The sequence below is a fragment of the Mytilus galloprovincialis genome, chromosome 8, assembly GCF_965363235.1.
Source record: "Mytilus galloprovincialis chromosome 8, xbMytGall1.hap1.1, whole genome shotgun sequence".
Taxonomy (NCBI): domain Eukaryota; kingdom Metazoa; phylum Mollusca; class Bivalvia; order Mytilida; family Mytilidae; genus Mytilus; species Mytilus galloprovincialis.
The window spans coordinates 48,330,963-48,358,724 of record NC_134845.1 but is presented as its reverse complement, the minus strand read 5'-3'; the positions used below and the strand labels follow the sequence as shown (position 1 = coordinate 48,358,724).

Sequence of the window (27,762 nt, the reverse complement as noted above, 5' to 3'; positions counted from 1 at the left end):
TATTACTTTTTAAAATATCTACTATTGGTCCTCATTTAGTTAAAAAGGGGATATTATAGTAGTTTTACATTCCTCATACCACAAAAGTTTAAAATGAGTGTAATGACCTTAGACAACAGACAGCTGCATGTATGGTCAACTTAAACATGCTTAAAATTTTCAAAATAGAAGCAATAATTTAATAGAAATTTTGCATACATGTATATGGTATCTTATTATTATATGCAAAATGTGACAATACTGACATCGACAACATTTCCAATAGAACACAGCAAATATTTATTTTGAGTAAAACTATTATCTTGGTGCTCACATCATTGTCAGTTTAGGAGGACTAAAGTGGTCCTGATTATGTATTTTTAGTATGTTGATCAGTGTAATTATTTTAGTAGCCCTGAATAGGCATATTGTAAAGAGCTGATTTGTCCATCTGATTGACTTCTATTTCTTTAAATTGTACACTAGGTTCTCTTGACATGCTTTGTAAATCTGAAAAATATATAAAAAAATGTTGGTTATTAAATCTGATTCAGCAGACTCATTTTACAACAATAGCTGAAAGTATATTGAGCTTCAATTGTAAATTGATATTTCAAAAGTAGAATTTTAATTGAAATCATAAAAGGAATACATTTTTGTTGAAATCATAAAAGGAATACATTTTTGATAAAAATCCTAGACCAAATATCAAAATAAAGCTGTCTAATAAAAATTATAAATTATTGTCAACTTTTATGGATGGATAATAACTAGAAACAAAATATGGAAAGGGGAGAGAACTTGTAATTTTTTTTATAAATTCCTTTTTTCCTGTTTTGTGTTCCAAAGAATGACTGAAATATTCAGTAACAAACAAAAATGTGCTTTTGATTTACAACACAAATTTACCTTCAGGATTAGCTTGACTAGGAACAGCAGCAGATTCTCCCATGGTACTGTCTTCAAATGTTGGCTGAGCTGGTTGTGGGGGTGGTCTCCGTACACATAGTTCACCAAGTGTTGGTTTGACCTGAAATCGGTCTGGATTCTGGTATCTTTCTTGTCGTCTATGTTCTATATGGTCATTTATAATTTTCTGGGACTGAAATAAATATATTTCATATTATGATTTTCCTCAATACATTTATATTTTTTTATGGAGTGTAATACTTCATGATTGAATTGGAAGTAAATCCATTTGCAAAAAAAAATGCTTTAAGAGAACTGTACTGTTAAAACGTAAAAGTGTGAGGAAACAAATGAAAATTACTCAAATTATTCTTGTATCTTTTTAATATCATGCATTTATTGACAGAAAGAAAAAAAAACATTTGGACATTGTTACAGATCTGTCCATTTTGTTTTGAAGCAGATCTGGCCAAATTTGTGAACATCAAAGGGAAAAACAATAGATTAAAGAAAAATGAAGCCAAATAAGGCCAACTTTAAAAATATGTTTGTTTGCAGTTTTCTGACTGTACCTTCAGACTGAAGGGTCGGTAGGTAGGAAAAATATTTTATTTTATCAGCCAAAATACAGTTTAAACAAGCAGTTACACTAAACCAAGTTTCTTGTGAAGAAAAAAACCCATTTTAAAACAACAAACACTGGACATGCTGAAAACCAACATCAAATGAACAGGCATTTTCAGATAAAAAACTTTTTAAGTAAAACTGAAACTTTAACATAGTGTCATTATCCAATTTATGACATAAAATATGGTATAATTATTAAATACTGGAACACTTATAAACAAGGAATGTCATTATGACTAGAACTGTTATAAAGAAATATATTCAGACATGTATGCTTCTTGACTAGAATGTTTTTATGAGTAGAGTATTTTCATCAGAAAAATGTAGATATTAAAGATTTATAAGACAATGTATTAAAGAGTGTATTTTTAATAAAAAAAAATAACCATTGAATCTTCCTCAATTGAAAAAAAGGCAACTTGAAAAAAAAGTGTTAAGACTCAAGCTATGGTAACCATTCATTTTCTCTACATCTTTGTGTAGTTAGGGTTGCTTCTTATTGATTTGGCATGATCTATATCCATTAACATTTAAAATGAGCCCTTCCTCCGTACAAGCGTGTTTACAGATATCCATGAAGATTTTAAGTCACGGAGTGGTTTCATCTTTGTCGTCTTCACAACGATTTGTAGAAAATATGCCATACTTCAAGCTGCTGTCGAATTATTTAACCACTGAAATTGGTTCCATAAAGTCAGGCTCCACAGATTCTGTACCCGATTTGTTTGAGACAGAATGGTTATCCTGTCAGTTATGAATATTCGCTGCATCATCGTCAATGATATCATCACACATCATTACATGTGCCTGAATCTGTATAAACAGTTTACTAATAAACTTTTTTGTTTGTTATTTGTCTTAAAATTGACACGAGACGACAGCGTAAAGTACTCCTCCGTGACTTTATGGATACCTGTAAACAATTTCCATGTGTTTATCATTAAATGGTCACATGAACGCTTGACGGGAAGCTAAGAAAAACCGAACTTGAAATGCGTAATTGACCCAGACTTTAAATCATTTCCGGAAAGGACCCAAAGTTCCGGATTGCGTCAATAGAAGTATTAAAAAAAATTTCTTCAAATTTAAAGCAATAAAATTTTCACAGTCGGGAGGATTTTCAAGGGTCGGTCGGTAAACTGCAAACAAACAATATTTTAATTTAAGCCTAAGTATGAAAATGCGTCAACCCTTATGTAATGTAATTTTTATATATGTAATTGTCCATGGGAGACAATTCACTTGTAATCCCCAGTAAAAGTGATATTTTGCTAGAAAAATCTCACAAAACAAACATTTCAACAAAATAAATTACCTTTTGTGCACCAAGTATAAGGTTTTGGTCTGCCATGATTTCTGTAATTCTAAGGTTATTTTTCACTGCTTTTGATGCTGTTGATCTAGCATGCATTGGGAGTTTTTCTTGATATAGTTTGTCAGTAAAATCAGGTTCTTCTGTCTGGGTTTTCTTTACTCTGTGATACACATTACAAAATAAGTAATAAAAATCTAATGTCATGCTATACAAAAAAAATTTCATAACACGTTCAGTCATTGTTGTTTGATCTGTATTAAATTTCAAATGATATCCAATACTTTTTCCACGTTACATGTAAGTCTGGTAATTTAATTAGTGTTCAGGATGTACATAAGTATATACTTCAAAGATTATTTAGGTCAAAATATTGGGCAAACTTCTGTCATTCGTCAATCATGTTTTGAATGCTTCTTTGAAAAATCTCATGCTAGTCAATTAAAATTGGGGTTACAAGTACAACCTCAGGCATAAATAGATTAACTGTTTCCAAACCAGCAGTATCAGGTTTAAAACACCATTTTCTATATCTGAAAATGCCTGTACCAAGTCAGAAATATGACAGTTGTTATCCATCCTTTTGATGTGTTTGAGCTTTTGATTTTGCCATTTGATTAGGAATTTTTCAATTGGATTATTCCTCAGAATTTAGTATTTTTGTTTGTTTTGCTTTTTCTTTCATATTCCTTTTGTATTAAGAAAAACAGCATCCATGTATGATATTCAATTCAATTCAATATTTTTATTGTCAATTAAAGACGCCCATTACAAGCAGTGATATATTTCATTTTAAGACGTAACAAGCCTGTTTGATATATTTTTATCATTTAATCTTGATGAAACTTTTTATGCATTGATAGAATATATTAAAATTCTTAATAGACTTAGTTTAGTCATGAAAATGCATGAAATATTTGCCACTGGATGGTTAGCAACCAAGTCTATATATAATGCTTTTATCAAATATCATAAATGTACATGTACTACATTGTATAAGAATAAAGTAATTCATGACTAAATCATCAATATTTTAGAGAGAAAATGTAGGTTTTAATTTTGAGAAATTCAAACTTCTAAGAAATATTCTTGAAGGGTGTGTTTGACTTACTTCCTGTTTGTTAACAATTCATAAATGTTTTCTAACAACATGGCAGCAGCTCCCTCCTTACAATGAATAGTACCATCAATATATTCCTCTGGTATGTCTAAAGAATGTCTTTTAATGAACTAAAAATGAAAAAAATATGATAAGAATTGCATAATTAATAAGTAACCCTTATTATTGATGATTGACAAAATTGCACACCATTATTTACAGTAATCCTACTACAAAGTGATTAAAGTAAACTTTTGTCAGTTTAGCCTGGTACTCCTTGTTTGTATTTTTTTTTAAAGGTTCCTTGTTCAAATCAACCATTTCATAGGGGGAATTTTTCAAAAGAATACTAACAATTTGTAAATTTTTATATCAAATCTGCTGAAAATATATATTTCACTCTGGGTTTGTAAACTTTTATACTAATTATACCTCAAAGTCATTTGTAAGTCCTATTTAGCAGTAGAAGTATAAGAGATTTCATGGATACTGTTATTCAGCTAAGCTATGTATAAAAATTACTTACCAGTTTTAATAGATACCAGTTCTTCTGTTTAGAATCAAGTGATGTGCCATTATTGTACGAGTGCATCTGTATGTCTTGTGGAAAGTACCAAGAGAAAATTTCAGCTATTAAGTAACCATTTGTAACATCCCTGCAACAACAAAAAAATATCAATGATAATGTCATTACTTCACAGTAAGATTTGGTTGTTCTATGATTTCATTAATAGTGTTTGATCTCGTGTCAACTGGCATGATTGATTTATACTTTAAGTAGATCTCAAAATTGGCCTATTCAGTATCTTTACCAGTTTTGAAAAACTCGGAATTAGGTATTCAAAAATGTTAACAAATTTGGTAACCGTTACCGAATTGATTAACTGAACCTTTAACGAATTATTTAACTTCAGTGTTTATATGGTTTTAGCATTTATCTATAAAAAAAAAATGCTTGGAATAATTTCAGACAGAACTATAGACGAATTTCTAGAATTCTGCCTGGTAAAATAAAAAAGGTTGATAAAAAACGATTGATCAAAGTGTAAAATGTTCCAAAATCAATATCTTTTTCAATTTATTTATAAAGGGAAAAAACACTGAAGTTAACGATTACGTTAATGTTTTAGTTCATCCATTGGGTAACAGCTAATTCAGAGATTTACAGTCACGTTGCATATATACATAATATGGGGACGAAGTCCCCAATAACAGCAGAAAATTCAATAAAAAAAAAATTCGGGAAAATTTCCAGAATTTTTCATTGTACTAATGAACTCAAAATCGTTCAATTTTTTTTATGTCATGTTTTGAAATCCCGGACCTGTGCAGAAATGTACAATGTACTTCCTTTTTCCGGTCTCGTTTGTATGAAACTTTGAGTAAAATATATATTTATCAGTCTAGTATAAAATAGGAAGGAACGCGCAATACCAATTTAATTTTTAATAATTCCTTGATATGAAAAACGTTACCTGATGATAGCGTTTCTTTGTTTACATTGCATATGACGTCATAATTTAAATAACGTCACAACTAAAATCCCTAACAACAGAACCAAAATCGGAAACGTTACGGTATTTCCGTTTCTTTTTTTTTAACAAATATTTAAGTTACAAAAAAATAATTCATACAGACTTCGTCCCCATTTACAGGTAATGCCTGCCTCATATTAACAAGGAACATTCCTTTACTTTATGGGTCCCTCCCCATAAAGAGCTGTACTGAACTATTCTTAACCCTAACCTAACCATAAACATGAATGAACCTTAACTCTAAAGTATAGGGACCCTTTGGCCCCTTAAAGTAAAAGAAGGACGGGAACGGCCATGAGCTCTAGATCTTTAATCCAACTGATATTTTAATAAACAAAACATATCCACATGTAATAACATCAGAGCTGATACTGGAACCGGAATCCCTGGAACCTCCAAGGCAATTGTTATGATAAAACTTCCTGTTATGCATAAATATTAACTCAAAGGCAGTGAACCCATAGACCTAAAGCAGAGGTTTCTGTCTCTGCAAAAACGGCAAAAGTAAACTAACCCTACGCCGACGCATAAACTGATGTCTCATGAATAAACCATAACCTAAATCAAGAAGGCCGAGAAATTAATAATACTTTACCATTTTGCAGTTTTAATTTGCCATGTTAAGTCAAGGCTCTGAATCCACTTTATAACTTCTCTTGGTAGTCCTGACATCTTTTTTCGTCAACTTTGTTGTTGTCCAGAGCAACGAGTAAATAGATCATTGTTTTTTTGACGCTTAACTATTTCGGTCTTGTTTTTAAAGCGCACTAGTGACTAACACTAAATGAATCTAAATCAATGTCATTATTACGATTACGGATATAGCAATGAATTATTTCCGTAAATGAGAAACATTTAGATTAGATTAAAATAAATGCAAATCCTTGGTTATAATAAATAAAGGTTGAAACAATTAAAAAATCTGAAATTACATGAACAAATTAAAAGTGATTTTTATGTGATTCTTTTTTAGCTGACCATTCCAATCTTGTGTAAATATGTTTTCGTGTGATGACATTTTTTTAAAACTTCAGTAATGATGGAAATTTTGTCCCGACTTTTTTTATTCTAATCTCTGTCTTGCCTTTCTATTTGTTTATATAAATTGTCATCCACCCTGTTTTTATAACTCGAAACTCCTGTCCTGCTTTTTTTTTTTGAAATTTCATTCTAGCACCCCCCCCCCCTATAAAATCAAAATGAAATGGTAGCTCCCTTAAATGATGTGATTTCTTTAAATACAAGTCATGTGTAATCTTTGCATTTATTCTTCTCACCTCCATAAACCTTTTTTGAATTACAGAATTCTTTTTCATGTAAAACAAATGCTAAAGTTTTTTCCATATGGACTGAAAATGATTTTATTCTCTAGAATTTCTGGTTAAAGTACTTCTGACATGCCTAGAAATTTACTAGGTACACATTCCATTACTTGTGACAAAACATACATCCTATATACCGGTAACCTAGGTTATTTGGACACAAATGTGTTCTGTAAATTACTTTTATAATTCGGAAATACCGCTTTTTGAATTAGTGAGCTTTAATGTAATTAATTAGCTGCCTTTATTGCTAAATTAAAACATCAGATTATATATATATTGATAGCCTTGCCTACTAACGAAAATCAGAGAAACATAACCATATTCAGAGTTGCAGTCAGTTTCCAGTCAAAAAGGATACACATTGGTTTATGTCTATGCTTTTAAAGCAACTTTGAAGCCCAGTTTTATTGGTGGAGGAAATTTGAGTACCTGGAGACCACTACAAACCTTTGTCAGAAAAATCGCAAAAAGATCAAAGTCCAACAAGACCTGAACTCACTACCTCAGAGCTATACTAAACTAAAATATGCATATATCTTAAATATAGATTTTTTTTTCATTCTGCCTTTAAAAAGGAAATGAGGTCAAGGTCAGATGAACCATGCCAGGCAGGCATGTACAGGTAACAATTGTTACATACAACAAATATAGTTGATCTATTGCTTATAGTTTAAGAAAAACAGACCAAAACACAAACATTTTACACTGACTGAGCAATGAAACGTGAAAATGACATCAGGGTCAAATAAAACCTGCGCGACTGAAATATCAGAAAATATTTCCATACACAAAATATACTTGACCTATTGCATATAGTTTTAGAAAAAAAAGAACTTAACTCAAAAACTTAGCTTTGACCACAAGACCATGAAAATGAGATCAAGGTCAGATGACACCTGTCAGCTAGTCATGTACACCTTACAATCATTCCATACACCAAATATATTAGACCTATATTGCATACAGTATACATAAGAAAAACAGCAAAACACAAAAACTTAACTATAACCACTGAACCATGAAAATGAGGTCAAGGTCAGATGACACCTGCCAGTTGGACATGTACACCTTACAGTCCTTCCATACACCGAATTTCCTAGACCTATTGCTTATAGTATCTGAGATATGGACTTGACCACCAAAACTTAACCTTGTTCACTGATCCATGAAATGAGGTCAAGGACATTAGACATGTGACTGACGGAAACTTTGTAACATGAGGCATCCATATACAAAGTATGACGCATCAAGGTCTTCCACCTTCTAAAATATAAAGCTTTTAAGAAGTTAGCTTCCTCATGTCTAGCTTTCTGCAACAAAAGTCGCAGACTCAACAAAAACTATTGGCTTGATGGGTGCCTATACTTCTGACTAAAATACACAAACAATACTCTTCCAGCCTTTTGTTATCCTTCCTTTTATTACTGATATGAAATGTATTCTAATTTACTCTAGAGGCCAATAAATGGTTTTGCAATATGTTGCAAAATAATTTCCAAGTATTTAACTTTTTAAAGGAACCCTTATTGTAATGCAAAATTTAGGTCTTCAGGCAATATGATTCAGTTTGGTCCAAATAAGACAAAGAAAAACAGGCAAAATAAAAACTAGTGGAGCAGAAACTATTTACCGTTCCTGAGCACCTAAGTTCACCATAAGTTTTATCATAAATCTTATTTGCCAGTGTTATGTTTTATGTTTTGTGTACAGATTGCCTTTATCTTTCTTTTTTGCCATGGTGTTGTCTGTCATTGTAGGATTGTTGGTTCCTTCTTACTTTCAATCGTGAAAAGAGAATTTAAAATAAGAGAAAAATGTGTCCATGGAACACAGATCTGACAGGTCAATATGTGAGACTCAATGGAATAAATAGCAAATTTAGCAATTAGTTTCATTTAAAAAGGGACATAACTCAAGAATGATGAAAGTGATACCACCAAATTCTAATTCATCTGTGTTCTGCTGTAATAAGCATTGTGTATAAGTTATATTACATTCAGTTGCACAAAAATAATTTATGATGTACAGATGGACAAGGGTAAAACTGAATCCCCTCTGGAGACACAGCGAGTGCATTAGAAAATATTGGACTGACACATGGATTATAGATGAAATAAGGAGTCTTAGGACACGACTTTTGCTTGCACTTACTACAACTGAACCTTTGTGTCAAGAGAACTAAAGCAGTATCAGCAATATTAAATGTGAAAAGGATTCCTTCTTTAATCTAAAACAACATGTAATAGTGATTTTAAAAAGACTCGTTTAGTAATTATGAAATTCTAAAATTCCATTTTTGATTAGTCTTTGCTCTTATGCCAAATATTATATACTTAGCATACATAATAAAACAAGCACAATTTAAGTTCAATATTTACATGTTGGAAGTTGTCACTGAACATATAATTAATAAATGTTTCATAGTTTTGACATTATATAAATAAAACACTTTGTTCTTATTTATTTATTCATAACTTTGTAATTCATGAACATAATTTCATTAAACAATGATAGATAAAACTAATGTTTCCTTAATAATTGAATAAAGTAATGGTATGCAAAAAGAAAATTTAAAAGTAACATTAAAATGCCATATACCTCAAACTTACTGAAGCTTGAAAACATATCACCAATCGAAGTGAAAAATGAAAATATCCAACCCTTTAGGAAATACAAAACAGCATACCATTTGCTAAAAGAAAGTCTGGTAACAAAAGATAAAGTGTTTGGACAAATAATATCAACAATATCTGAGGAAGTAACTGTAACTGCCATTATGATGCTTTACATTTCATTTTGCTTAAAAGTCATAATGTGCTAGGAAATTATGGTAGGCCTAACTAACATTTTATTAAACAAGATTCTAAAAGTCTGTTGTAATTTTAAATATTTAAAGCAAATTAGAACATTGTACAAGTTCATACAATGTGGTGGGTAATTATTGAGTTTTGCACTATAACATGCACAAATCAACAGTTGATGTCTGCCATAATGTGGGACAATAAATAAATAAAGTTCTATCAGTTGTTATGAACTAGAGTTCTGTGTCTTCTGTTGTGATAATTTGGTCAACGTTGATCTGATTTCATCTACCATTTTTTCTCTTGGTACTTCCATCTGAAAAAAGAAAATGTTCTGTTATTATTGAAATAAAAAGGAGGGTTTATGTCAATGAGTTATCAAACAAATATAACATTGCATAAATAAACACTTTAATAGATCTTAACATTTGAATATCATTGATAACTTCAGTTAAAACTTTTAAGTAGTCAAAAATTCTTATCAAAGAAATATCCAAAGTGCATCACAAATTTATATTTATGAATAAAAATAAGAAAACTTTCTATGATAATTAAGTCTTAATCCTTTTAACGATTCACAAAGAAATAGAAAAATGGCTGTTGCTGCTTTTTTTTGTGTTCATTCATTAGAACAGTATATTCCTTTTCAGACTGCTGTATCTTTGTTATTTTAAGAGATACAGACAAAGTTAGCGCATGACAAATGATCAGAAGAGCATGAACTGTAATGTTAAACAATTATTTTAGTAAAATTTTTATCAGGCTACCTGCATTTTCAAGTAATTTACAGGTAAAAGGTGTAAATTATTGTATTTGTCTTGAATTTTGAATAAAAACGATTTTTAATCTTCATTTATTGTGTTGTTTTCTCTGCCTCATAATAAAGAAGACATCAGTTGCTCGATTCCGTAGCGTGTTGCACCATTTACAACGTATTATCTAATTGTGGCACAAATAGGTGGCTCTGTCCTTAAAATTTTCAGTCAAACTCCAATTCCCCCTTTTTCTATGTCTCGTAAAGATCGATAAAATCATATTTACACAAATTGAATGTAATAAATACATTGAGATAACAGGAAACCTTTTAACTAATCCTTGTTGTCAGTTTAGCCATAGAAATGCCGAAATATTTCTATATTTACAGCGTCGTTTTCGATTTCCGCCATTTGCATTTCTCTAAATATTTGTTTTTATTTTCCTTCTACTGCATGATTTTACCATAAAAATTCCCTGGGATTTCAAGCGCAAACAGGATCTTGCATATCCTCAATTCATAGGAGGAAACAATTAGAGAGGACCTGAATGAAAACCAAATGGTTTAAGAGTCTAGATGAAAAATCCATTGTCCTCATAGCATATGCTGCAAATAGCAGTTGCTTTAGGTGTATATCATTGTTGCATATGCCGTGTATAGCGTTAAAAGGGTTAATGTGGACTCATTTATTTTGATGGATGCCAATTGAGGAAAAATCTTTTTTTTTATATTTGACTTAATAGTTGCTTTGCCAATGTCGACATACAAGCCTTAAGAAAAGGTGTATTTCTTTGAACATTTTAGTTTGTGGTTTATCTTATTTGTGGTTCATTTAAATCCACCACATTGTTGTCACACAATTTATAATGAATTGACAGTATTTAGAAACAAACCTCCTCTCTTGATTCCACTATCCTTAACTTGACAATATTCTTCTCTAATTCACTAGCACCTATAATAACAGCTATAGGTATACCACTACTCTCACAATACTGGAACTGGCTTAATGACTTTGGGTTCTTTTTATAAGATTGTTCAGTCTGAAATAAAGAATAAGTTAAAGTTACTAAGGGCAATATTTGAATTCCTTTCTTTATCATATTCAAATGTATTTTTCTATCTTACTTTCAGAAAGTTTTTTAAGACTGATTGATGATCGAAATAAAAGATTTAATCATTTTTTAGTACTTTCAAGTCCAGTTTCAAATATCATTTTTTTATTAACAAAATTCCCTGCTGTATAATATCCCAATGATTAAAGCAGCTGCTTAAGCTGTATAAAAAACATTCTAATGCAACAACGTTTGTAACGTTCATTTTGATTGGATAACGTCACTTTCTTACATGGCATCAATTGACAATTGATGCTATGGGACGTACGCGCAAGCGCAGACGGCATATGACAGATTTTATATACATGTTTTAACGTTGTTTTCTGTCAGTTTCATTAGAATGGAGATAACAATATTGTATTTTAAGCTCCGACGTCATCAATTTGGGATTTGATGGTCGCAAATTCCCGTTTACTGTCTCCGCTAATGCGTCGCCAGTAAACTTAATTTGCGACCATCAAATCCCCAATTGATGCCGTCGGAGCTTAAAATACAATACAGTTATCTCCTAATTGTTCTTTGTATTTTCAGATTAAAATAGAGCTGCAGATTTCTATTATCTTTCTTTTCAAATGAACTTTTATAGGTTGTCTAACACACAATTTTATAAATATCAACCAAACTGAGGCTCTCCACTCACTTCATACCTTTATATCAGCATTCCATAATTCATTGCACAGTTTCATTCTATCTTCCAGAAGACCATTGTGAGCTGATACAACAAACACTTCTGTATCTGTTGTTCTGGTTTTCACTTTGGAAGACTATGATAAAAAAAAAAAATAGATAGAAAATCAATAAAAATCTTAGGACATTTTTAAGATTTGCTTTGTTATTACATGAGAACTCCAATCCTATATCTTTGTACTAAGACAAATCTTAATAAATTTCAAAATTATCTTCCTTTAAAAACAAAAACTTCTAAATTATCTCCCTTCTTGTAATTTAATATACAGCTGTTTAAAATTGTAATGTACAAATAAAAATATATAAGAAATATAGTAATATGCATTAAATTTAATACTGCTCATGATGAGCTGTTTTGATTAAAATTCCAAACATCTTTTCCAATCAAATGATCTTAAAATCAAGAAAATAAAACTAGCTTTTATTTCATTCTCCAATTTCCATTAGATTTATAATACATATTTGAATCAAAATTAATTTTCATACAGCTTTTCAAAAAACATCTATAAAAATATACAAGGCAAACTTTTATTGCTCTAATAAATTTTGCACTAGTATCAGAAAAAACATGTCTCCCAGTGGATATTAACAAGTGTAATCCCCAATCTATACTGGTAGGATATTAATCTGACTCATTCATGTAGAATAAGTACAAAGCAGGATCAATATTTTTTTGAATCATCATGATATTGTCCTGAATATGCATGAAAATATCATAAATATATGAAGAACTCTAGATCCTCTTTTTTGAAATACTCACAATTGCTCTGGATTCCAGTATAGAGAAAACCCTTTCAATACCAATACTGACACCAACACAAGGTACCTTCCTGCCTTTGGGATCAAACATACCAACCAGACCATCGTATCGTCCTCCACCAGCTACACTACCTACACTGACACTCTCCTCATCTGAACCAGCAGATGGTTTGTGTGCAAAACCTGTAAAATGTAAATACAAGGTAGATTAAAGGAGAAAAAAACCAATTAAAAGTTCTCATTTTTTTAAAACTTACTTTACATCAATTGATCCCAAATACATTTTAAGATTTTAAGACAGAAATTATTAGTATTCAAAGTAAAAAGACAACCTTATTTTAATTAACTTCTCCACTTAATAATGAATTTGTGCACTAAGTTGCAAATTGATGTGACCTCAAATTCCAGGTAAACTAAATAAAACACATTTTTTTTCCAGAAAAGATCAGAAGGACTGACAAATGTATGAATACATATACTGGAAAATATAATGCCCTCCTTCTAATGTAGGTCAGGAACAACATCGGAAATAGTTTTACTAACCTTGTAGAACAGCTTCATAAATAACACCTGTATAATAATCTAATCCTCTGGCCAAACTTAAATCAAAAGATACCTGTAATGTAAAAAGGTTATTCAATCAAAATGTCTTGTGTTGACTTCAATGAGGACCTTGTAAGGAGCACACATACCAAATATAGTTATCCTATTATTTATAATAAGGATAATTTAACATTACAAAAATGCACAGAAGTAGAGAAACTGCCATTCAATTTTTTTTGAATTCCATTAAGTTTCATGAAGTCATTGTAATTCAAATACTTTAACCAACAGGACTGATTTTTTTTCCAAAATAGCTTTTTCATTTTTCATTCTGTTATATAGATATTAAAGCAGACAAATATGAAATTGAAACCTAAATAAACCATTTTTGAAATTTTAAGTAATAATAAGTACATAACCATGAAAAGCAAGTTAAAATAAAAATCCTTACCTTGTCTAAAATGCCAAATAAATCACAGTATTTCAATAACAATTTCAGATCTTGTAATCCCTCTACTGCAGATTTCTGTTTTTTGAGGTCTTCATCAGTCAGTAAGGCTTCTATTAAATCTAGTCCACCTTTTAATTTAACATAGGTACCGATTCTGTCAGCTGCTGCTGGGTCTAAAAACTTCTCGTCTATCATTTCAGATCTGACATCGTCCCAGAATGTCTGAAATAAACATACAATAAATGACGAGGAAAGTGTATAACAACCTTGACTGACTAAACAGCCCTTGCATCAGAGCCCCAGATAAGCTAAAACCCAATGCTATTGCCCATTGCAGGGTTCAATAACCCAATTAATTCAAAGGAAAACCCAATTATATGCAAAAACCATGAGTTCTCAACCCTTTTATTGGCTACCGTTTGCGTTATTTACCCTTATTTGTTTACAGTCGTCGCGTAAATCTATTTTTATAATATTTAAAATTGGAAATGTCCTTTCGTTCTAAAAATAGATCCCTGTATCAAGTAGCAGAAATGGATCCCTGTTGGAATTTTTCGTTGCTCAAAAGGTACACATGTTTTTGAAATCATTTTGATTTTCTTGGGGTTGATCCAATTAGCGTATGTCATGATGTCATAGTTTTTCTAATTGCTCGGGATTTATCATAACATATATGTACATTGTATTAAAACGAAAGTGAATGTCCGGTAAAAATATTGAATAGAAGCATGTTTTCAGCTTCTTTTGAATAGCTGAGGGAAAGTTATGATGATAACATGACTCGGCCAGTGTTTTAGGAAGCGTCCTCTGAACGCACAGGCGTGTTCGTGTACCTTATTGAGAACATTGCTAATAAACACTTGGTTTTGTCGTCAAAAACGAAACCAGTTGGAAAAAGTGAAAGGCCACATCAATTATGACATGATATGTAGTTGGAAAGCATCAGAAACCAAAAGTTCCAATAAGGGACAGCTTAACCCAGATTTATGTAAATTGAATAAAACAAAAAATTCAAGTATAATTAGACTGAGAGTTTATATCATATTTTTTTTCTTCATTTTACGGTTAATGTGTGAATATACACAGAGGCACTCTTCTCAGAATTTTTTATATAAAGGTATATAGGAAAGAAAAAAATCTGAGACGAGTGCCTGTGAATACACATATCCGGTTTTTTTTTACAGTTTATACAAGTTGTGAGAAAATCCAAAACTGGCAGACGTTTGAAACAGGACACAAATTAAACCTACAATTGCTGGTCAGTGAATAAACCAAATAAAACAGCTAGCACATATACAAAGAAAGAAACATATATAAGATGGAAACACATCTGGGGTTGATATTGCCTAAATATTCAATATTGTGGGATGAAAAAACCCAATATATTAAGGAGCTTGGTGGTGAAAAACCCAATTTGATATTAACTTGAGGGGTGAATTGGAATTGATAATGCAATTAAAAAACTTTATCACCCAATTACATAAGAAAATAGTGGGTAAAAACCCCAATTTGTAAATTCTTATCTGGAGCTCTGCTTGCATGGTCAGTAAACATACAACAAATCATGATCATTCATTGCTAAATACCCCTAATTTTCACTGATTTAAGTTTTTTTTAAATATCAATTTTTCAGCATTTTTGTGTTTGATCCTACTTCCTATTATTTTTTTTTGGATTGAGGACAGGACGTGCAAAGGTCATAGCTATTTTCAATAACATGTTATTTTTCAATAGAATCTGCATCAATCAATCATTCTAATGCAACATTGTTTGTAATGCTCATTTTGATATCATATCGTCACCAATTTTCATGGCATCAATTCCCAATTGATGCTATGAAAATGTATCCCCAAGCACAGAAGACATACGACAGACTTTAAATGTATCATTTGTTGTTGATTTCTGTCAGTTTCATTAGAATGGAGACTAGATTATTGTATTTAAAACTCAATTGGTGATTTGATGGTAGCAAAATACCTGTTTACTGGCTCTGCTAACATGTCACTAGTAAACTTAATTTCATTCATCAAAACACCAATTGATGCCATTGGAGCTTAATATATAATACAGTAATCTCCTAAATGAAATGCATGCAACATTTTTCATTCCTTGAACAACAAATTTAAAGGTTTTGAACTTTTATATTCTATCCAGAGAAATATATAGTTAAAAGACTTATCTGCCATATTTATGCATTTCTTACATTATGATATAAAATGCCATGTGAATGCAAATAGTCCGTAACTGTATCCGATACTTGACCAATGAAGTCTTCAGTTATGGAATATTTACCTTATCCAATTTATCTACAGAGGAACAAATTGTTCTAAATTTATCATCAGGTACTCCACATGCTGCAAACATACCATCTAATAACTTTCTGTGATTAACCTGAAAAAATACAATATATTCATTATTGTCTTAACATTGAATGCTCCCTTAAAAGATGGAAAGTCGGTCAATTGATCATTCAGAATCCTTTATTTTAACTTTGACAATTATTTGTTTTTAAGATGTAATGTTGCTAAGAACATGTTGGTTTTTTTAAACTTTTTTCTCTTTACAACACTCCTCAAGTTTCTGTATGTTTATTCAACTTGTTTTAGCTGTTCAATGTTCTTTTTTTTTTTTAAATTATAACTTTTTAATTTATATAATGTAGCTGTTACCAATGAATATTATTACGGTAATATCAATAAACATAACCAAATTTTGCTACAACAGGACATAGAATACTTTGATTCATGCCAAGCATAATAATTTATATCCCAAAACGCTCTTCTTAAGGTGGTACCCAACACCTTCACTAAAATTAATTTGGCTTTTTTAAATTTCATAAAATTTTGACAAATAATTTACTTTGACAGTTTGACAAAAGTATCAAAATTTTTTAAATTTCAACCAACCACTTTATCAGAAAAATTACACTAGTTATATAGCAGTTTGACAAACACTAATTTTGATCATTGAGAAGCTTAATATTGCCTTCACAATGCAACATAATTAAAACGTTTAGCTGATTTAACAGAGTTATCTCCCTGTAGTGTTAGGTACCACCTTAAGTAGCTGGAAGTCTCTAATTTCACCATTTATTTCTCTTAACTTTCTTGTTTAGGAATATTTACCTTCACAACAAAATCTCCCAGTTCTAATTTGGTTAAAATTTCTACAACCAGTTTTACACATTCAGCGTCAGGTATCATGGCGTCATACTGTCCTGCTATATCAAAATCCTGTCAATATAATAAATTCTCTTTACTAAATACATAAATTTATCTAAGAAACATGAATCCATTGTCCATACTGTAAAGCTTTGGAATATTTTGAGGAAACTGATTATTTTCACTCATTTCATTATCAAATAAAATGTGAGAAAATGTTTCCTTAGTGTGAATATTTAGTATAATTCCACCTTATGTAATAATGCTGTATTTTGATTGGATGAGAACCATGGTATTTTTCACCAATTTCTATATATTGAGATTTTTTTTTCTCTGCTGGGGTATTTCCATATGCCGGGGTATTTGTATTTGCTAGCAAATACCATGGCAGATGGGGAATACCATGTCTAAAAATAACTCAATGAATTATTTCTATTCTAATTAATATGACAAATTCATGGTTCCAGATGAAATATTTAGAATAAAAAGCATCATTATTGAATTTGTACCGATTGACGTAAAAAATCCGGGAATGACGTCATAAATAAAACTCAACGGAGACGAATTGGAGATATATATACAGTCAGTGACTGTACATAAAAAAAATGATAAGAAATGATTATACGGTCAATTCAATTTGACTGCGCAAATAGCACAGCTGTAGTGTATACAAAAATTAAACATTCAAGTTGAATTTTGATATGATACCTGATTATAATAAACTTTCTGAGGTGGAACATTCGGTGGAATTAAACAATTATATCATGCTTACTAGGGGTATTTGCCAAAAATACCAGTTTCGAGGTAATCAAATTTCCCTTGCCTAACGGCTCTGGAAATTTGTACCTCTCAACAGGTATTTTTGGCAAATATTCCTTGTAAACATGATATATTTGTATAAAATCAACATTATTAATAGAAAGGGGCAATTTATGTTCAATGTACAAATTAACGCCCAAACAAAAATAACAACTTGCTGAAATATCCAGGCTTACAGGTTAAAGAAATGCGACTCTCTTTTCAAGTTTAGTACCTTCTGATTGGATTTTTCAGCAAAACAACTGGATTTGAAAATAAAAAAAAATGAGATAAAATTTTCAATGGCAGATAGAAGATATACATTTTGTTCTATCCAAAAATTATTGATAGAAGAACCATTGATAGCTTCATGAAAATTGGCAAACATATGACTTCTGTTGTAACTGAAGAAGCACAGTGTAAAATAAATTACAAAACTTTTTCCATGTTAATAGTACTTACACATTGGTAGAATTCCCTAAATCTTCCTCTTGTCATGGCAGGATTATCACGTCTATAAACTTTTGCTATGTGATATCGTTTTATATTGGTTATCTTATTCATGGCTAAATATCTTGCAAATGGTACCTTTTGTGAGTTAAGGAATTTTTCCTTTGAAAAATAAAAGTAATCTGAAACCAATCTGATGGATGTGCATAATGAATCTTTTTTAAAATTTTACTTCATTTTTTCGTCAATTAATGAAAATGGTTTATAACAAATGCTGTAATGGAATATCTCCAAAAGTCAACTTGTGCCTGTCCCAAGTCAGGAGCCCGAAGATCAGTGGATGACATTGGTTCATGTCTGTTATATTTGTTTTTCTAAAACTGTTTTCATAAAAATAAAGGTGTTATTTTTCTCAATTGAATTAATTTATAATTTTCATATCAGGGCCTTTTATAGCCCCATATACAGTATAGACCTTTCTTATTTTTGAAGGACATACAGGCTTACAATTGCTTACATCCACTTCATTTGAACTTCAATAGATAATTGTCTAAATGGCAATCATACCACATCTCATTAATTTTTGCTTGTGTAATTTCCTTCATATAGAAGTATTACAATTGGAATATACATATAACATAAAGGATACTGTTAGATCATATCTTAGAGATAACAATTCTCCACCCTGATCTTGTAAATCATAGATCAACTTTGAATCTTCTCCATATTTTCCTTTCAGTGTTTCCTGAAAATATACAATTTTATGCTTCAATTTAAACAAGTACCCATGTGTTGTCATGGTTAGCATGTATAAAAGTATAATTAACCATTTTAACAACTCTTAGGTAGTAAATACACTGTTTGTAACAAATAATGAAATAAATGATGAAATCATTTTAACGCTTTTTTAGAAGTTCATTACAATATTTTTCCTTGACCAGGGTAATGTAAGCAATGCTTGCTTATATACCAAATTTGCAAATGACATAGATAAAAAAGACAAAAGTAAAGTATGAATTGATTTTGTGAAAAAAATACACCTTATCGCTAATCCCGGCTAGCCTGGCCGCTTGAAATTTTGACACATAGAACAATCACTATTCCATTGTGGCGTCAGATATTTTGTTTTACGACGTCAAATTTTATGGGAACCTGTGTGATATCCAGTAATGTTGGACAAATAGCGATAAGGTGTATTATAATTTCGATCATATCTATTATCCAATCAAGCTGCAACATTTTTTCTTTATGGTGGAAAAAACCAATTTAATTAAAACTCACCCTTAACTCAAATACAGGTGTGTCTATAGTTTCTGCACCGTGACGTTTGAAACAACCAATAATTGTTTTGAATGCTCCCTCCCTTATGGACATCTGTTCCGGGTTGTAATCTTTTGTTCCCTGTGATATATAAAATAACATGATGAAAATGTCCAAACTAATAAATAATTCTAATTTATGTTTTAACTTCTTATAGATCAACAAAACAATGTATAAACACAATAAAGAAAACAAATAAACTAACAACAAATCTTTTATATATATTCTGTGTAAGGTTTATGCTATGCACATATGACTCCAAGATTCATAAGAAAATAATTGAACATTCATTATAAATATTTTGTTTTTACTGGTGTAAAAGACAATTTGTACTTCAAATGAAGACAAGTTGATGAATGCACAACAAAGACTTATCAAAATACTTTGGTGGAAAATTCATCCAGTTTTCTATTTTTTTTCTTTTTTAGGTACATGTAATGACATTCCCTTGTTTTGAGCCGATAAATCTGTGGTTGTCATTGGTTAATGTACGCCTTGTTTGTTTTGTTGTTTGTTGTTCATAGCATAAATCTTACAAGAGATTTTCTCCCTTGAATTGTTTCACATTTTTTCATGCTAGGGCTTTTTGGTACTTATTTTAGAATATAATACAAATTTTACTCATTGTTGAAGCGACCTTATAGTTGTTTCGTTGGTATCATACTGAATCTCCTTATTTCTTAATATGATAGAGATAAATATGTAGTAGAGCATTAAAACATTTTATTCTTAAAATATATTTCTCATGTTCCTATATATTTTACCTTTGGACATTTTAATACAAATTTTCCCTTTCCAGGATCTTCACCCAACTGTGCCTTTAATTCTAATAGTTTAGCTACTTCATCTTTCACCTGCAAGTAAAAAGTTGTCATTAAAAACAATAACATGAAATTCTTCACACTTTGTCCACCATCAATATAAACATAACGAAGTCTTCTGATAAAACTAAACCCTCCTCTCCTAAAATTGTTTTTATTTGCAATAGTAATCATATTACCAGACTTTTGTTCCAATGCGTTTTAACCATTTTGATCATAGTGCTATGCATGTCAGTGTTCTGTTTACTGTGTATAGATCTTCATTGATTATTCTTTATCTATAAAATCATGAATGTAATAGTACACACGCATGATGCAACAAGTACTAAAATAAAATGTCACTTTGTCTGATGTCATGCCATATCTATACAACGTCAGACAAGGGTTGTGTGCTGTCATTTCAAGTGCAAACATAATTTTCACCCAAATTGTGAAAATTGAAAAAAAATTGTCAAAAATTAAACCCTTTCTTTCTTTTACTTTTTATCAAGGAGAATGAGCATTAAAATTAAAGTTCAATTTTTCATGATGCATACAGTAATCAATAATGGTTCGACTTAAACTGAGATCAAACCCATCAAATCACTCTAAATTTCCTCTTACAGCTTATCATAATGTCTACAGAAGGAAAGATGGTCACCAGATATAACTAAAAGAATAATCCACTTTTAAAACAAATTTAATTTCACTCTTTAAATTAAAATAGTAAGAAAATAAAAAAGAAAATTCTGATGCAATCTCAAACTTATAAAAAGAATCCAATATTACCTCTGAACCTGACAATGTTACTACAACACGTTTATGTATATCTCCACTCCCTTTTACTTTTTCTATAGCTTCACGCTGAGTTTCAACATCCATATTTTTTTCTTTCATAAATTCCAGTTTAATTTTCTCATTATTTTGTGAATTCCATTTTAAAATGAGGTCATGGAATTGTCATACAATTTGAAAGATAAGGTTTAATTCATGAGTGACAAAATGAGGTTATCAGTGCTTTACATGAATCTTGTGTATGACAAAAGTGTATAATGAAAGACACTCTAGACCATATAAGAGGGGTCTTGTAAGAGCAGGAATGTTACAATTTTGCATGCATTTAAACAGATTTACAAAATGTCACAGGTTCAAAAGTAGGTGGCTCATGTTTTACTTGACAAAATTTTGAAGATTTAAAAGAAATTTATGTTTATACATTACATATATACGAATATGTATGCAGGACATTTTTTTTTCATTATAATTGTATGCCTCATCAACAGTCCCCCTTTTAGACTTTATAAGAACATTATAAACGGTGGTCTTATGATAGAGAAACTGCAGCAATACATGAAGTTTCTCTTGAAGAGAATTTTTTTTTTCAAGAAATTTCATTGTTTCATTTAGTCTAAAACAATTTTCTGATTTTCAATTAAATATTGCTATTCCAGAAAAGGCAAAGCCCTTTAATCTTTAACTTTTATTTGCATAAAAGGATAGTGAAACTGGTCGTGAACTTTGAACCCTTTAGTACACATATTTAGGTGGAAAATCTTTTGATATGTGAAATTTCTTCACATTTCTTAAATAGTTGAAAATTAAGTATTCAAAATCAGTAAATCTTAATTATGTGAAAGTAAAAGAATAAAGACACTTTGCATATATTGTCAATTCCCGTAATAGATTAAATGTTTAAATTGGTATAAAAATAATCTATTTAAGTAAAAGATAAGAAACTTTCAAGATAAAAATCCAATTCACAACTGGCCACACATAAACTTTCCAGACATAAACAATCTGTTAAAATCCCACGACTTTAGTCCTTTTCATATTACATTCCAAACATGGACCAATTCAGAGAAGAGATTTTAAGATTTTGATTTAGCCAAATGAAAATCAACCAACTTAATTTTTCTTTTTTCAACACCAAATTTCTTTCAACTCTATATTCAAATGTTGTTCATGCATTTGTTATTGTGATTGTTATATGATCTATACATATGCTAGAAAATTCATTGCAATTTCAGGAAATGCTGAGTTTTAATTTTGCTATGGATTTACTGATGCAATTTGTAAAATTATAAAAACAGCAAAATTTTACGAATTAAGTATAAATTGAGTCAAAGAAATATTTCTGTCTTTCTGAATTGGTCCATGTTATATTGGATTATTTACTGACCTGGCATAGATGACGTAGTGAGCATTTGTTGGACCATTTCTGCAATACTTTAAGGTGGAATTTACAAATAGGAAACATGACTTGTAGTGACTGCTTCTCAGCAAATCTGGTAAATATAATGAACCAATTCAGAAACACAGAATTATGGGAAATTTAAGTTTTGGTGATACAATTTTATCATGATTATCATGTTTATTGTTAAATGCAGATTAAACTTATTTGTTTGAAATTGTATTTAAATCCCCTTTCTATTTAGATGAAATGATCCTTTTGTAATAAATGACATCTTAATTTACACCTTTTTTCACCTGTTTCATTCTATTCTAACATTGTCTTCCGCCTCTGTGGTCTCTATCTGCTGGAGGGACACATATGTGTCTACATGATTGTGTAAGACACGTCACATATTTCAATATTTTCTAAATTACACAAGCACCTGTTCATTATTGTACATGTCATGCATGTGTCACTTTCAAATAAAGCACTGAAAATTATACAGTGTAATCTTTTTATATAATTGGTCTCACATATGACTTCATAAGGGTGTGATCAGGGTTCTCCAAGACTTGTGTAATATTAAATTTACCATGTTTACTCAAACGTTCAGTTTTTCATGAGGTTTTTTTTTTTTTTTAAATTTGAACAGGAACTCTCAGTTTCTCACCATGCTCACTTGGGCAATATTCTTCAAACATAAAATGGGTAACCAAAAGTTAGTTCTAGTACCTTATGATAAGACTAGGACTTCAATTCCTCTTAGAAACATAAAAATTGGTTACAAGTATGTTTATTTTAAAATAGCAGGAAATATAAATGCAATGTGACGATCAGTGCATTAGAATGGGGACATGATTAGAATTCCCTTTTGAATAATGGCTGGATCTACACTTTAATTGTCTGAAGAAATCAGTCTGTGGTTTCTAGTCAACAGTTTTATTATTGAATAACTTGAAATGTGACAGCTAGCAGTAGAAACTCTGAATGGATGAAGACATTAATCTTTCAATCAGTTTATTTGAAGTCTGGAGCTGGCATGTCAGTTAAATGCTAGTAGTCTGTTGTTATTTATGTATTATTGTCATTTTGTTTATTTTCTTTGGTTACATCTTCTGACATCAGACTTGGACTTCTCTTGAACTGAATTTTAATGTGCGTATCGTTGTGCGTTTACTTTTCTACATTAGTCTTGTATTATTTTTAGCTTCTTGTGTACAATTTGGAGTTTAGTATGGCGTTCATTATCACTCACCTAGTAATATATATTTGTTTAAGGGCCAGCTGAAGGACGACTCTGGGTGCGGGAATTTCTCGCAGCATTGAAGACCTATTGGTGACCTTCTGTTGTTGTCTGTTTTAAGGTCGGGTTGTTGTCTTTTTGACACATTCCCAATTTCCATTCTCGATTTAATTTGTCAGATTTGAGCAGTACTCTTTACCATTAAGATCTTTTGGTAAATACAACTGTTCAAAGGGGGTCAGACCTATAATCCAACAGTACTGTAGTCCGACAGTCCTATAATCCGACAGACCGATAGTCAGACAGTCCTATAATCCGACAGCCCGATAGTATGACAGTCCTATAATCCGACAGTCCGACACACAGTCACTTGTCTGTGAATAAAGACATGGAACGATTGTAAATTATTTTTTTTTACACAAAAAAACATGTGTCAAATCGATCAGCATGACGTCGTCATACCTGTAAAACTGACCTGTATCTTGCGGGTGTAACCTGAGAAAAATAGATAACCCGGGAATTTTGAAAATGACCCGTTTTCACCTGGATTTAAAGCCTTCAGACTGATAATGATATCATAAGCGATTGCAATACCTGAAAATTCGTATTTTTCCTTGGACAAGAAGTTCTACTATAGCTGTGTAAACTCAAATTAACTGACCCATTTCACTTTCAGTGCATGGCTTCACTTGACAGCTTGTGTCAAACACACTGTTGATTAATGGACTGTCGGATTATTGGACTGTCGGACTATCGGACTGTCGGACTACTGGACTGTTGGAATTTAGGGGTGTCGGATTATAGCTACGCTCCTGTTCAAAGTGTGACAAGTTCTGATTATAACTGCAAAACTGTTCAGACCTTTTGGTTGATTTTATTCAAATCATGGATATAAAAAAAGTTGGAACTCTGACATGTCAGTTCTGTACCATATTTTGGTTACGGATTTATATTGTATCAATTATTCCAAATTAATGGTAGTTAACCTGTTGTGCTTCAGCTTTATCAATCTTTAACTGTCTAACTCTTTCTCCTTGTAAACGAATCTGTTCTTGCAACTTTTCTCGGGAAGTGTCACCGTCCATGCCGCTGATGCAACTATGATGTATAAAGAAGAAAATCGATTCCCGGAAGTGGATATGAAATGGTATATACAACGACCAAACACACAAATAACAACCAGTAAAGAACTCATAAACTCATCATAGATACCAGGACTAAATTTAGTATATACGCCAGACGCGCGTTTCGTCTACAAAAGACTCATCAGTGACGCTCGAATCCAAAAAAGTTAAAAAGGCCAAATAAAGTACGAAGTTAAAGAGCATTGAGAACCAAAATTCCTAAAGTTTTGCCAAATACAGCTAAGGTAATCTATGCCTGAGGTAGAAAAGCCTTAGTATTTTAAAAAATTCAAAAATTTGTAAACAGTAAATTTATAAATATAACCATATCAATGAAAATTCATGTCAACACAAAAAGTGCTGACTACCGGGCTTGTCACACCCTCGGGGAAATAAATCTCCACCAGCAGTGGCATCGACCCAGTGGTTGTAAATAAACTCATCATAGATACCAGGACTAAATTTAGTATATACGCAAGACGCGCGTTTCGTCTACAAAAGACTCATCAGTGACGCTCGAATCCAAAAAAGTTAAAAAGGCCAAATAAATTTAGTAGAATTTACCTATTTATAATTCAACAAAAGCAATTAATAAATCATTCCCGGTGATATGACAAAACAATAAATATAAACAATATTAATGGTAAATTGAAAAGTTCGTTTATTGAAATATTAATAAAACGTCTTTAACTAAAATAAGTGTATTATTAAGAATTAAACTAAAGAATACAGAAGTTGGAACGTGGAAACTGTAAATTCAACTATTCAACAACACATTAAAAAGTAAGAATAACTCTTTGTAAAAGTATATATAAGTATAATATACAAATTATGAAATAATGATATCGAATATGAGTGAAATTAGAAACTACGGACGACGAAAGACGACGGACACCAATTCAGGAGAAAAGCTCACTTCGCCCTTCTGGTCACGAGAGATAAAAAGTAATTACGAACCAGGTTTAAGTACTCTCAGCATTTGAAAACCATGATTTTAATATGACGTGCTTCTTTCGCTTTGTGAACAAACCCATGCTCTAATTAATCCACTAAAAATTTGTTTGCACATGCGTGTATTGACTACTTCAAAATGCAGAATTTTATCAATTAAATTGTCATGCATTTAATATATTTCCTTACTTTAAAACACTGTCAAACTCTTAAATGGTGCACATGATGATACTAATTAACTGTAATGTGTTGCATTCCGAAATTGACACATTTGACCTAGAAACGACAACCGTGCATGCTGAGTGGCTGTTCAAACTCCTCCTTTTGAAAAAAATCACAGTGCCAGCCGTTTGCTTCTTTACAAACATAAAAGGGAGATTCACGGAAGAGTCTACCCAAACGCTTGAACAGTATATATATTTTTTTTAAATAATTTAAACAAAACAAAACCGGCGTGATCTGACATGAAAACCCATTTCTCCTAATAACGAAAAAACATGCCTTTGTTCTGGTTTCCACTTTTTCTTCTACAGATCTGATCTCTTGCAGTTTTAGCAGCGAAACTATAAACAGGAATTTAAAAAAAATCCCAAATCATGAATCAAAATTTACAAACAATTATGAAATAAACTAGTGTGACACCAAAGATCTGTTACAAAAAAAATAAATAATTAAAAAACTAATAAAATTAACCTCCACCACGATTTATCTGTATATCTAGAATAGTAGGTTAAGTGATAAAAAGTTAAAACTGCTTGCCGTACAAAGTTACTCTCCGTATGTTTTCGTGGTTATCACCGCCATTTGTTTTTCATATTAGAATGGACTAAAATGTAACTTGCCGGCTTAGTGCCATTTATTTACAAATCATGACTAAGGAGAGATTTATATACTTGTTGAAAGACACACAATTGAACAAGGTTCCATTTATTGGAGATCATAAGTTCAAATTAACAAAAGATATCGCAAAATTTGGTGTTAGAAATTTGAAAGGAGGACATACTAGGCGACCGGAAGTAGCTGGTGCAAAAATGTATGGTGAGCAAGAAGTGACAAAATATATAGCAAATGAACGAAACACTGCAATACAAAGGGATATGACTTTTTATGCTTTGAATCTTTTGAATTTTTCGTCTATAGGAAACAGAAAAGAAATATTTCTTGATATCGGATGTGGTAATGGTGTTTCATCACAAATAATTGAAGCAAAAGGGCACATGGTTATAGGTGTAGACATTAGTCAAAGTCTTCTTGCACATGCTAAATGGAACACATCATTGAACGATTTTGTACAATTAGACGTTTCTACTGGAGTAAACTTTCGATCTGAAATATTTAAATATGCTATTAGTGTTTCAGTTTTACAGTGGTTCATAAAAGAACATTACTTACTTAATCTTTTTCGGACTCTGCAGTTTATTCTTGAAAAGAACGGTAAAGCAGTGTTTCAATTTTACCCGAGAGTTGTTACTGATCTGGATTTAACTTTAAGTTGTGCTGAAAAATTCTTTAACGGATTTCTGGTCAGTGATTTTCCAAGTGCCAACAGAGGAGTAAAACTCTTTTTATATTTGACAAATAATTCAAAAGTACGACCATATGATAGTTAACGGTTGCAATTTCCAAAGTTTACAATTTAAATTTAGATTATAATTAAAATATCCTAATAAATAATGATTTTTTTTTAATGATTTAGAATTTGGGTGATACAAGTAGCCGAGTTTTTAAAGCTAGTCATCAACTTCTGAAATCACAGATATACATGTATATTGCTATTTACAATGATTTATGAATGTATAGACGTATTTGTGTGGTTCGTGGTGTTGCTCATGCAGTCTTTAGTTTCCTA

General features: G+C 31.0%; 3 protein-coding genes across 6 annotated transcripts; 1 reads left to right on the top strand and 2 right to left on the bottom strand.

Annotated features, from left to right (window-relative positions):
- Positions 1–165: 165 nt before the first annotated feature.
- On the bottom strand, positions 166–6,214 carry LOC143042093 (spermatogenesis-associated protein 4-like). Its single transcript, XM_076214339.1, has 6 exons — positions 6,057–6,214; positions 4,453–4,582; positions 3,939–4,057; positions 2,831–2,990; positions 889–1,081; positions 166–489 (listed from the first exon to the last, which is right to left on the bottom strand). The coding sequence occupies exons 1-6, from the start codon at positions 6,131–6,133 to the stop codon at positions 386–388; spliced, it is 783 nt and encodes a 260-aa protein (XP_076070454.1). The 5' UTR covers positions 6,134–6,214; the 3' UTR covers positions 166–385.
- Positions 6,215–9,235: 3,021 nt separating this feature from the next.
- Positions 9,236–24,962, bottom strand: LOC143042091 (histidine--tRNA ligase, cytoplasmic-like). 4 transcript variants are annotated; one of them, XM_076214337.1, is made up of 14 exons: positions 24,825–24,945; positions 22,602–22,707; positions 20,387–20,476; positions 19,584–19,703; positions 18,952–19,047; positions 18,315–18,440; positions 17,019–17,126; positions 16,186–16,284; positions 13,894–14,115; positions 13,443–13,515; positions 12,901–13,082; positions 12,101–12,217; positions 11,235–11,381; positions 9,236–9,903 (listed from the first exon to the last, which is right to left on the bottom strand). In XM_076214337.1, exons 2-14 carry the CDS (start codon positions 22,677–22,679, stop codon positions 9,814–9,816), a joined length of 1,548 nt encoding a protein of 515 aa, XP_076070452.1. In that variant the 5' UTR covers positions 22,680–22,707; positions 24,825–24,945; the 3' UTR covers positions 9,236–9,813. The 4 variants fall into 4 exon arrangements, with proteins under 4 accessions (XP_076070452.1, XP_076070451.1, XP_076070450.1 ...); XM_076214336.1 differs by lacking the exon at positions 22,602–22,707 and having other exon boundaries at positions 24,825–24,962; XM_076214335.1 differs by lacking the exons at positions 22,602–22,707; positions 24,825–24,945 and adding an exon at positions 21,212–21,393.
- A 1,766-nt stretch (positions 24,963–26,728) lies between these two features.
- Positions 26,729–27,523, top strand: LOC143043048 (uncharacterized). The gene has a single exon (XM_076215545.1). It carries the CDS (start codon positions 26,783–26,785, stop codon positions 27,521–27,523), a length of 741 nt encoding a protein of 246 aa, XP_076071660.1. The 5' UTR covers positions 26,729–26,782.
- Positions 27,524–27,762: the final 239 nt, after the last annotated feature.

Bases quoted from the DNA above. Each gene is read 5' to 3' on its own strand.
- LOC143042093 (XM_076214339.1), bottom strand. From the start codon at position 6,133: ATGTCAGGACTACCAAGAGAAGTTATAAAGTGGATTCAGAGCCTTGAC. The intron at 4,058-4,452 runs GTAAGTAATTTT...TTTCATTTTTAG, and splicing joins ACTGGTATCTATTAAAACTG to TTCATTAAAAGACATTCTTT. The intron at 2,991-3,938 runs GTAAGTCAAACA...TGTGTATCACAG, and splicing joins GAATTGTTAACAAACAGGAA to AGTAAAGAAAACCCAGACAG.
- LOC143042091 (XM_076214335.1), bottom strand. From the start codon at position 21,319: ATGAAAGAAAAAAATATGGATGTTGAAACTCAGCGTGAAGCTATAGAA. The intron at 20,477-21,211 runs GTAATATTGGAT...TTTTACTTGCAG, and splicing joins TAACATTGTCAGGTTCAGAG to GTGAAAGATGAAGTAGCTAA. The intron at 19,704-20,386 runs GTAAAATATATA...TATATATCACAG, and splicing joins TTGTATTAAAATGTCCAAAG to GGAACAAAAGATTACAACCC.
- LOC143043048 (XM_076215545.1), top strand. From the start codon at position 26,783: ATGACTAAGGAGAGATTTATATACTTGTTGAAAGACACACAATTGAAC.